Source organism: Pinus tabuliformis, chromosome 9 (assembly GCF_031772625.1).
Source record: "Pinus tabuliformis cultivar Carrire ecotype Pingquan chromosome 9, CPIR1, whole genome shotgun sequence".
Classification (NCBI taxonomy): Eukaryota; Viridiplantae; Streptophyta; class Pinopsida; order Pinales; family Pinaceae; genus Pinus; species Pinus tabuliformis.
Window position 1 is genome coordinate 147,713,916 of NC_142307.1, and position 12,168 is coordinate 147,726,083.

Genomic DNA, 12,168 nt, shown 5'->3' on the forward strand with positions numbered 1-12,168 from the left:
TAGGGCTTTTCCCCTGGTGTCATAAATTGCTAGCTCCACAGGCTGAGCCAGATCTATGCTCTGATACCACTGTAATATCCCTAACCCAGAATATTCTTCAAAACCCCAGCGAAGTCTCAACCAGAAAAACGTACAAGTGGTATAGTGGCCGGAAAATCATAGAGATATAATAATAGTAGTGCAACAACAATAATGTATACATGAAATATAAACAGATACTCAAGTAATGCAGCGAGAAATGCTAAGCCATTTTATTATACTGAGTAGAAAAATGAGTACAGGAGGTGATCAGGAAGATGGCACCTCAACTTGCACAAGGCAAGTGAAGAAATACACTCAGAATAGCAAAGAAATGGCCACTCTTTGAACTGCGTCCAAGCTGCTAGAGAACTGTTGTGTCGCTGCTACTGCTGGAATCAAATGAGGATTTTGGGCTGCTCCCCTCCTCAGAAAATGCTGAAACTCTGGAATCAACCTCTACTCAATAAACCCAGGAAAACCCAGAAAGCTTTTCTGAAATAGCTGACCCTTGAAAATCACCCCCTTGGGGATCTGCGCAGTCCCTCAATGCTCTGCACTGCCATTGAAGAAAATACTCCATAACTCTGCCTGAAACTCTGCCAAGATCCTCCAATATGCAAGGGCTGATCCCCTGCTCAATCTCCCAGCACAAATCCTCCTGCAAAACCCCAATCCGAAACTCCTACCAAAAAGAACTGCGTCATCCCTCCCAACACTGCGCAGTCATCCATACTCCTCCTGCCAACTACCAATGAAACTGCTGCAAAATACTGATGGAACTACCTTGCCTGAGCAGGCACTCAAAGTCCCCCGGGGCTAAGGGTGAGATCTTCGAACGGAGACACCCAATGCACTAAACAGTGTTGCAGACTAGCTAAACAGCCAACGTGCTCTAAGTCGAAGTGACTAGCTCAAATGCACATAATCCAATGACCAAAATGAGGAGGCTTCTCTCTCCTTTATAGCCTTTGCCTCTCTCAATCCCGAGGCCCACCTCCTCCAACGTAATTTCTCTCTTGCCACGTGTTCCTTCCCTTCTGCGCAGTCCCTCCAAGTGTCTGTGTGGGCTCCATCTCTGCATCCCCCTTTGGCCCCCTTGGCTCCTCTACACAACAACCCCTCTAACCATGGTCTTAAACACTGTTGATAATATTGGCGATATTCGAAAATATCGTGATATTTTCGACAAAACGATATATCGCCGAGAAAATATCGCGATATTTTCAAAATATCAGCAAATATCGACAAATATCGGCAAAATATCGCGATATTTTGAAAATATTGGCAAAATATCGACTATGCTTAAAAATTTGAAAAAATTACTTTTTATGCTTGCCGATATTTGCCGATATTTTGCCAATATTTTCGCCAATATTGTCGATAGGATGTTTTCTGGACCCTCGCTGATATTTTGCCGATACCGATATTTTCAACACTGGTCTTAATCATAGAAACAAATGAAGAATTGATTATTATATTTTCTATATACTCAATTTGAATACTCAGAACATATCTTCTTAGTTTTGAGTGCCTTTTTTGCTCGTTTAGTATATTTTTCTGCAAATTTTACACTATAGGCCAGCAAGGAAGCAACATAAAAATCCACTTCAGCCATTAGACCCCACTACAAGCCACTGGTCATGTGTTGGTTGGCTGGAGTAATCCAAGGGAAGCCTCCCATAGCCATTTTGGTAGACTTGGGCTATGATGACAGTGGGTCCTTGTCCTATGTGTGTTGGCCTAGCAGGTTGTATGGATCTTCAACAACCCTGCTAACATGAGTAGTAACAGGAACCATCCCTTCTTATGTTAGGGGAATTGCAGCCTTTTAAGCAGGAATTGACTTTGTTTGTTAAGTTCAATCTCATATTTTTCTATAAAGATGTTGACTCCCTTCATATTGGGGCACATGATCATATGCTCGCATTTGTGGGTTGTTTAGGACAGATAATATCTTGTAATTTTGTTGTTAGATTCTTGTAACTCTCTTCATTTTGTGATGCAACTCCTTGATCCATAGATAATATATGATGCATTTCTTAAAAAATGAAGAAGATTCCTTGTCGGATCTAATTTTCTACCAGTTTCTATCACCCATTTACCCTTGTGAAAAAGACGTTTATTGTTTTGGTGCTTTGTCCTTGTTTTGGTTTTTGTTGTGTTGCATTGCAGTTTTCAAATAGTAGCATTAGGGAATAGCAATGTGGTTTCAATCCACTGTTCTAAGGCATCTCACAAGAGCAGTATCCTCCAACTAGGTACTCATTTAATGCCTTTCTAATAAAACTTGAATGTATTTATTATTTTCCCAATTTCTGCAGTTGTTCCTCTTTAATAAGGGTGGACTGTGCTTGTGCAATTGTAACCGACTTAGTAGACTGAGATAAAGTCCTATTTTACTGTCTTCTACAAAAACAAGCAAATAGCAAGATGTTCAAATTGTCTCCTTAACCCTAGGAAACAATAATTTCAAACTCAATTTGCTCTTTTCATTGCATGTTTCAAATTGTTAACAGAATCTTGCATCTAGCAATGCATTCTTTGACTGGTCCAGTTATTTTATATGCCAGCAATTCACAGCAAGCACACCATGTTGGGCCTGTGGAACTCCAATGAACCTGGATAAGTTCTAAGTGTTTTAGTACAGATATCATGACATAAAGCCAAAGCATGCAATCACAACAGCTCATATACAATCTCTCCTTTTCAACTTAGACATAGCAAAAATATGCATTTGTTACTTGAAAATGACAACATAAGCCCAGAACCTCAGAAACCTCGGCAGAAAGCAATGTTAGAAATTAGAACAATAGGAGCACAGTAAATGAGTATAATTTATCACCTTCTCTGATGTAAATATCTTGAATGCTATTAGTGTAAGGAGGCGGAAATAATTAGGCATAGGCACATCCTTCGTACAATTATCCTGCACCAGGAAAGTTTTCCACAAATAAAGAATTTTATTTCATTAAGAAATAAAGGAAGACTTAAACACAATGTGTGTGAATTCTAAACTTTAAACACCATTCCACAACATTTTACATGGGAAGTATGCATATGATATTTAAAATGTAACAACGGGCTAAATGAGTACATCAGAATTCCAGTTGTTCCTGATTGCAAACCTATATTAATACATGATATTTACCAATTTCAAAATCAACCCTTTATATGTATAACATTTATCTCGATATCTTATGAATTTCTTTCACTGTGTCTTATTCTATGCCATGTTACTCCCGTGTGGTCCACTGCATGGTTATCACTACGTATATTTGGTGGTAGCAAATGCTGAAACGATAGCACCTATGACAACTATCATAACAGTTTGCATGTTAAGAATGATAATGGCTTCACTGCCTATATTTCCAAGATAATTCCATTCATATTTGTGACTACATCAACTGCACACATGGCATTACTAGAATCGTTGTGGTCCTTATATGACCTTTCTCGAGAGCCTCTTTCATGCTACAGTTGTAGTCCCTAGTTTGTGAAAATTAGCAATTTGGATACATATGCTGACAAGCAGTTGAAAAAATGAATATTTAAAAAATCGTGATTTTTTCAGCAAAATAATAAATCACCCCTTACAAATCGTGTTTTTTTCTGATTTATCACCACCTAACAGAAAAAATTCTCAGGCCAGTGTGAAGGGCGGATTAAAGAGACAGATTTGTCTTTTTTCTCACATTTTTTCTAAGCGGTTGAAGAAGGCAGGAGAAGGGTTTGTGGGCATCCCTTTTTATTGTGGAGGAATCTAATGAGCCACCACCAATCCACCATCAAGATTTTTTGCATTCCATTCATACGTATGTAGCTGAACCCCATCATCTTAATGTTTATTTTCATAGATTTTTGTTTGCTTGTTTGCCTACATTTTTCCTCTATTTCTTAACATTTCGCCAATGATTTTCATGCTTAAATGAAAAGAGTGAAGGGAGCTCTAGTTGAATAGCTCATATGCTACAATACTTGCAAAGGTTGGTTTTGCAAATGGGGTAGCAAGCTAAGTGGGCTTGATTGTTGGGAAAACTCCACAATTTAGCATGGTTGAGCCAGAGGAGTCTTCGCATGGGTGACCCCCGGTAAGTCTTGGTTACCAAGTGCAAGCCCCGGAGGTGATAATTAATGTTGTGTGATTTATTTCGCTAATATCAATCCCACTTCTTCACCCTTATGAACATCACCCGATGCAATGAGTGTTATGTGGACTATTCAAAATCATGAGAAATTTGGTCAGTTGAGACTAACACTCATGGATATGGTCATAGTTTAATGACTTTCTCTATGCAGTTAGTTAATCCCGAATATGATATCTACTATAAGGGCTTTTAATTTTTCTTTTAGAAATGGGACAACAAGTTTCAATCAATTTGTTTTCTACGCTCATATTGTCATTTTTAGTCACTGATTATCTAATATAATTTTTTAAATCTTTGATAATTAATTTATTAAATTAGCAGGTTGTTATTTTTTTCCAGTGGGATCTTAATGTCATTTTCTTGTGTTTGTTTGCCTTAGGTTTGAATTTTGAAGTTGTCCACTTCCATTGCAAATATGCCAATGACTTTGGACCTATTTTGGTAGAATGGAGAACTTATAGGTGACAGCAGACAAAAGGTTACATTGCAAACTATGTAGCCAGTACATGACAAGACAGGTTTTCAGGTTGAAATTCCATCTCGCTAATATCTCTGGCAAAGAAGTTGGGATTTGTAAAGAATCTAGGCTAGAGATTATGAGAGTTGCATGTGACGTAATTAATGCAAAATAAATAAAGAAAGCAGAGGCAGCTGCAAACAAGGACAAACAAGCAATTAGAGCTTCAGGGCTATTTAACATTGACGGTAGAGGAAGGGGCTCCACAGCTATACCTACAATCTACAGAGATGTCCTCATCTTTTTTTGTTCCACGAACTAGAGCTGGAGCATTTTTCTGCCTAAATCCACACCTGGGATTATCGTGGAGAAAGTCTCTAACTCCACATGGTGTGGCCTTGGGGGCAAGTTGCAAGTTTGTGTTGAAAATTGGCAGCTAAGGGATGAATTTCCTTAGCTAAATCCCATTTCTGACCATTCTGGAGTGTCTTTCTAAAAATAGAAATTCATGTCTAGCGTCTCAAATATGACTTTCTAAAAATAGTTAATCACCTTGCATCAATTGGTAATCAAGTATAGTTGATGGAAAATCACTTAACTTATCATTAATCAATCCTAATAGTTCAATCTCCACTTAATCATCAATATTGTTATTATTATTATTATCATTACTACTTATGATAGTATTATATTATAATTAAAAGGAAATTCATGTTTCTCAATCATGGCACTTAATCATCATATGATATATGTAACTCCCCTCAATTAATGCATATGTTACTCTCTCTCACTTAATGGTTATGTCACACTCTCTCTTACACACTTATTAAAGCATGTCATAAAAGATTCCTCTTACGCACTATTTAATTCATATGTTACATTCTCTCCTTAATGGCATGACTTACAAAGGCATGTGTACCTCCCTAAATGGCATATGTAACTCCTCAAGGCATGCACATTGCTCCTTCTTTATGACCAGAATTTGTTGCTCCTCCTATATATCTATCTCATATCATCTCATTCTCACTACTTGTGCATTGTGAAAGAACAATTCAAACTTGAGAGAAAGAGTTGGAGAGACTTGAAGAAGATTGTGAGAGAGAGAGACTTGGAGAGTAAGAGCAGAACTTGGTGAGCCAAGGTTGATTTAGTGTTTCAGTGTTGATTCAGTGTTTGCATCTGTTGCTACTACCAGTGATCTTTATGATATAGCTTGTTCAGATTTGGGTGGACTTACTCATTCTCTTGATCTCTCATTGTACTCTGTATCTCTGTTGAACAATTGATATCTAATAGAAGAAGAATCTAGTTAGGTTTTCCTCTTGTGGCTTTTGCCTTGGTCATTGGACCTAAATTCTCTATGTCTCATTTATGTTCTTGGTTGTCTTCTATTGTGCCTTTCATTTATCTTCTATCTACAATTGCTTAACTAATATTGCAGCAGAAAGAAGTTTTTGAAATAAGTAATTGTTACAACATAGAACTTCAGAATTTTAACATGGTATCAAAGATTTTGGTGAAGACAAGCCGAAGAAGATAATAGTTGTCATCCTTCTATTTTCTATCGAAATGTCACGTGTTGCTCCTATTTTCTATTGATATATCACTTGTTGCTCCTATTTACTGTTGAAATATCACTTGCTGCTCCCTCTTGTTGTTGAAATTTGCTTGACTTATTGCTGAAATTTGTTTTCTGCTGAAAGATGTCTTTTTCATACTTCAAGAATGAAGAGAAGTTGAATGACGCTTCAAATTTTGGTCCATGGAAGGCAAGATTGGATGTTACTCTTGAAGAACATGATTACTGGAATATGTTGAAGGCATGGTAGCAAAACCACCAGAAAATTTGAATGTTGTTGTCAAGGCCAGATACAAGAAGGGAGAAGTCAAGTCTAAAAAGATTATCGTTGATTCTATTGTAGATCATCTCATCACCTATGTCTCCAAGTTGAAGAAATCGAAGGAAATGTATGACAAACTGATTGGAATGTATCGAGTAAACAACTTGAGTCAAATCTTTTCCTTCAAGAATCAACTCAAGGACATTACGATGAACAGAAGAGAGACCATTCATGCATACTTCATGAGCATATCAAAATTCAAGGATCAATTGTCAACTTTTGGTGAACTTGTATTGGATAAAGATGGTGCTAATTACGCTTGGAGATCTTTCTCCAACTTGGGAAACTTTTATTACTACATCAGAAGAAATGATAAGTTTCACTCATTTGATGAGCTCCTGTGAAGGTGTAGTTAAGAAGAGGTCAAAGTGATTTTTTAGAGGAAGAATTCTTAAGCATGAAGAGAGAGAACCTAATGCCTTTGTTGCCCAAGACAAGAAGCAGAAAGGAAAAAGAGGTCATCACTTTTCAGGAAAGCCTGCTCCCTAATCCAATAATAAATAGACATGATAGTAATTTTGCATATAGTAATTAAAGTGTTGCATGTGTTTAATAGTTGTGGTTTTGGTACTTGTTGATGCATGTAAAAGTAAAGAGTAGTTTTACTTTTGTTTATGCATGTGCAAGAAAGTGTTGTCTTAAAAAGAAGTATAATGCATAAAAGGTTATGAAAGAATAATTGATAGAAATTGAATACTGAAGATAGGGGCATTTTGATTCTCTCACGTTATATTTGATGAGAAAGGTTATGGGTTTACTTACAATAGTGATTGCAGGAAAGAATCATGACTTTTGCAAAGGATGGAATGATAGTTTTCTAGACTAACCTCTTTTGCAACAATCAAAGATGAATTATATCATTGCAGGCAATGAAGTCAGTATGTATAATTATTATTACTTGTCTTCACTCTGGGATCATGATTTAAAGATATTTATCTACTCAATTGAAGACCTATGCATGCATTGCTTCAAGATGGTAATCATCAATGTGAACTATGGCACCAAAGGTTCATTCATCTTCATTATAAAGCATTGCCTCATGTGAGAAAGATGGTTTCTAGGATGCCTAAGATTAGAGAGGATCGTGATGGAGTTTGCTAAGGGTGTGCAAGTGGAAAGCATGTAAAAGGACCCTTCCCTTCAAGAAAAATTAGAACTAGTCAGGCCAAGCATTTGGTATGTTTAAAGACTTCAAGACTCTTGAAGAAGTCTTTGTTAAAATTTGGGTACCAGAGGACAAGTGGTTCCCTAAGGCTTTGATCTTTGGCCTAGGGAAAAGTGTCCAAATTTATTTGTACCGTTCTCCTAAAGTGACTTTATAAGTGGTTAAGTCAATTTAATTTAAAAGTGACTTTATAAGTGGTAAAGTTACATTCTAATTTAAAAGTGACTTTATAAGTGGTAAACTTACATTCTAATTTAAAGGTGACTTTATTAAAGTTAATGAAGAATTAAAAAGTGAAAAAGTGACTATGGAAATAAAAAGCTAAGTGGGTCTTTATTTAAGTAGGAGAGTTAAAAAATAGAAAGTGAGAATTAAATGCACATTTATTCTCATCCCTAGATCTAAATGAATCGCATCTATTAGATCTTAGGGTAACCCAAAAGGTCATTTAGAGAATAAAAGGAGAAGAGAAGAGGAGAAGATCAATTCATTCTTTCATGAGCATTTGAGAGAAAGAGCAGAGAGCAAGTAGAAAATTTCTGAGTTGTGAGGAAGTGAAGGAGAGCAGCAACAAGACATTTCAACAAATCTGGGCAGCATCATTTATTGGCACGCATCACAAGGAAAAACCATACAGCAGGAGAAAGGCATAGAAATCGAGGAAGAGGAACAAGTTCTAGGCACGTTTTTCGAGGCTGGCCATACAACATTTAATGCTATAAAAATTTATGTTTTGGTTGTTCGCTGATTGGCATGATTTTCGAGGTGGAGTTCAAGCACGATAATCGAGATAAGTTGTAATTTGTGGTTGCTGGAATTTTTATTGTGTATTTCAGTTTCTCTGTAAAAGCATTTTCAAAAATAAAGAAGAGTTCTCAAACTGGTTTTCCCCAAAAGTTGTAGGGGGTTTTTCCAGGGTCACATTGACCAAAAATCACTGTGCTATTTTTTGTCTGTGGCTGTCATAATTTTGTTGTGTTTTATTTCTGCAATTTTAGTAGTTGTGAAATTTCTAAATTTGTGTTTTCAGAAAAATATTATCATTTCCAGATTTTAGAATTTTTATCATGCTTGGATTTAAAACTAAATGCAAGGAGTGATAAGGAACACTGATAACTGGAGTGGGGGTTGAAATTTCTTCATGGTATCAAAGCTTGGTTGAATGAAAAGTGTAGTTTGGGATAGCAAAGTGAAAATTATAGCACGCTGATTTTTACACAGAAAACAGAAACCTTTACCACAAATTTGAAATTTTCAATTTGGTAGGATAGTGAAACATGTCTTTCGATTTGAGAGTTGAAGACAAGTTGGATGGGCAGAACAACTACAGTGCATGGAAGGAGAAAATCCAGAGCATGTTTGAGGAAGCAGAAGTCTGGGGCATTATGATACCACACAGAACCCAATAGCAGTACCTGCTGACCCTATATAGTTGGCAGAGTTTAACAAAAAGAATGCTGAGGCAAAAAGATTGATTCTAGAAGGAATCAAAGATCATGTCATTCCTCATGTGAGAGGAAAGACTTATCCACATGAGATGTGGACAACCTTGACCATTTTTTACCAAAGCTCATATGAAAACAGAAAAATGGTCCTAAAGGAGGAACTGAAGGCCATTAAAATGGCTAAGACTGATTGTGCTACAACGTACCTCAGAAAGATCACTTTAGTGAGAGATGAGTTGGCAGCCGCAAGTGAGATCATTGCACCCACTGAGTTGGTGAGGATTGTTTTGAATGGTCTTCCCAAGACTTGGGAGAATTTTGTGGATGGCATTGTTGCATGGGAAAATCTTCCCGATTGGGAGAGGTTATGGGATGATTGCATTCAGAATGAGATCAGAAAGAACCATCTTGGGGCAGCCAAACAGGTGGAGGAGGATGACAATGTGGCATTGTTAGCAAGAGGCAAGAAGGGCAAAGCAAACAAGCAAGCTTCCAATAGTGGAGGCAAAGGCAAAGGTAAAGGCAAGCAGCAAAACAAGGAGAAAGACTATTCCAAAGTCAAATGTTGGAATTGTCAAAAGTTGGGACACTAAGTTGTTGTGTGTCCAGAGAAGAAGAACAAGAAAGGGAAAGACAAACCCATGGCAGCTTCTGCAGAGATAGAGAGCTTCTCAGAGAGATTTGATCGGGAGTTTGGGTTCATAGCTTGTGAGGCCACTAGTGCAGGATCACCTGCCATATAGGTTCAGAGGGAGTGTGCATTCCCCACTACTAGTAGAGCATCTTCTAGCATTTGGTATGTTGACAGTGGCGCTTCCCACCACATGACAAGAGTCAGAGTACTTCTCAAAGCTTTCAGAGGGTGATACTGATATGGAGGTAGTACTTGGTGATGACAACATTGTTAGAGCAGTCGGTGTGGGGACATTGACATTTGATAGGGGACCCAAACCTCCCTTGAAAGTGTCAGATGTTCTATATGTGCCTGGAATGAAGAAGAACCTGATATCTGTCTCAACACTTGAGGATAGAGGGTATGATGTGTTGTTCAAGAAAGGGTAGGTGCTTATATATCCTAGGGGAACTCTAGCTTCTTCAGCTAGAGAGATTGGTGAGCGCCATGCCAAGGTGTACAAGTTCTCATTCCAGCCCCTAATGGCATTGAGTAGCAGCACCTGAGACAGGACCGGCAGCAGATCTAGCAGTTCAGAGTTCTGTGAGATTTGTCACCACAGGATGGGGCACATGTATCATGGGGCCTTGAGTATATTGCAGGAGATCACCACTGGTGTGCCATATTTTAGTTCTGGTAACCTTGATGTATGCAAAGGATGTGATATGGGGAAGTTTGTTAGATCCCCTTTCCCAGTAGTGACAGCAGAGCGACCGAGATCCTTGACTTGATTCATACCGATGTGAGTGGTCGGATGTCTCATGTATCATTGAGTGGCTATGAGTACTATGTTTTGTTCATTGATGACCACTCCAGGGAGACCTGGATTTATTTCTTGAAGACCAAGAGTGAGGTCTTCAAGCGGTTTCAAGAGTTCAAAGCTCTTGTGGAGACCCAGATAGGTAGGAAGATCAAGGTCCTCAGGTCGGACAATGGAGGGGAGTCTACCCTTGGTGAGTTTGTTGATTTTTGTGCTAAGGCAAGCATTAGGAGTGAGTTCACAGTTCCTTACTACCCCCAGCAGAATGGGGTTGCAGAGAGGAAGAAAAGATCCATTGCAGGGGCTGCCAAATCCATGCTTCATGATCAGGGGTTATCTTTATCTTTGTGGGCAGAGGCCTGTGACACTGTTGTGTACTTGCAGAACAAGAGTCCACATCGTGCCTTGGGGAATGTGACTCCGGAGGAGTATTTTTCTGGGAAGAAGCCTGATGTTGGGCACTTTCGTATCTTTGGGTGCCTTACATATTCCTATGTCCCCAAGGAGAACAGGACCAAGCAAGAGCCCATTGCAAACAAGGGCATCTTTGTGGGTTATAGCGAGACCTCGAAAGCTTATCAGATTTATATTCTTGCACAAAGGAAAGTGGTTGTTAGGCGGGATGTGAAGTTCGAGGAGGAGAGAGCTTTCAAGGGGTCACGGGAGTTAGAGTATCCAAAGTCACCACAGGAGCAGCTGAGTTAGTCACAGGGATCCAGTGGTTAGGGATTAGGAGGTACATCGATTACAGTGTCAGGTACGTCAGTGAGCGGTGGCTCTCAGAGTTAGGTGGGTGGTTCTTCAGGCAACATGCAATGGAGTCCACTGAGCAGTTCACTAGGTAGTCCACTAATGGACAGTTCACACAGTACTTCAACATCTACAGGCACAGATCCAGGAATGAGGTCAGTTGGCAGGCCTTCAAGAGTTCAGGCTTCTGATGATGATGAGGATTCTTTCACTCCGGTGGGAGAAGTATGCTCAGGGAAGAGGAAGCCCAAGTGGCTTCAGGCTACCTTACGCGAGGCCACATTAGTTGATGGGCCAAAGAGACAAGTTAGAGAGAGTAAACCACCTGAGTGATTCTGTAGTTACATGGCATTGGTAACAAGCATTGTTGACTACAAGCCTTCTAGTTATGAGGAGGTAGCCAGCCAGCAGGTCCGGAGAGAGGCCATGATGGAGAAGTATTCTTCAATTATGAAAAACAATGTTTGGGAGGTAGTGCCGAGGCCTGAAGGTAAATCAGTTGTTACTTCCAGATGGCTCTACAAGATAAAGCATGTTGCAGATGGTAGCATCGAGAAGTTCAAGGCTCGATTTGTGGCGAGAGGGTTCTCACAGGTAGAGGGAGTTGACTATGAGGAGACCTTCGCTCCCATAGCTTGGTATACATATATTCGCTCCATTATATCGATTGCAGCAGAGATGGGTTGGAAGATCCACCAAATGGATGTGAAGACCACATTTCTCAATGGCTTCATTCAGTAGGAGGTTTATATTGAGCAGTCGCAGCGCTTTGAGGTGCATGGGAAGGAGTCCCATGTATGCAAATTGAAAAAGGCACTCTATGGCCTGAAGCAAGCTCCTAGATCTTGGTA

General features: G+C 39.0%; 1 protein-coding gene across 5 annotated transcripts in view; it reads right to left on the bottom strand.

The window, feature by feature from the left end:
• The window catches only part of LOC149147539 (folylpolyglutamate synthase-like), a 592,546-nt gene that overhangs the window by 311,546 nt on the left and 268,832 nt on the right, over positions 1 to 12,168 (bottom strand). For all 5 annotated transcript variants that reach the window (XR_016262194.1, XR_016262193.1, XR_016262192.1 and 2 more), the window contains exon 6: positions 2,864 to 2,947. Coding sequence is in view for 2 of the 5 variants with exons in the window: in XM_089437869.1 (XP_089293995.1) it covers positions 2,864 to 2,947 (84 nt within the window). In the remaining 3 variants the exon portion in view is untranslated. The remainder of the gene's footprint in view (positions 1 to 2,863; positions 2,948 to 12,168) is intronic.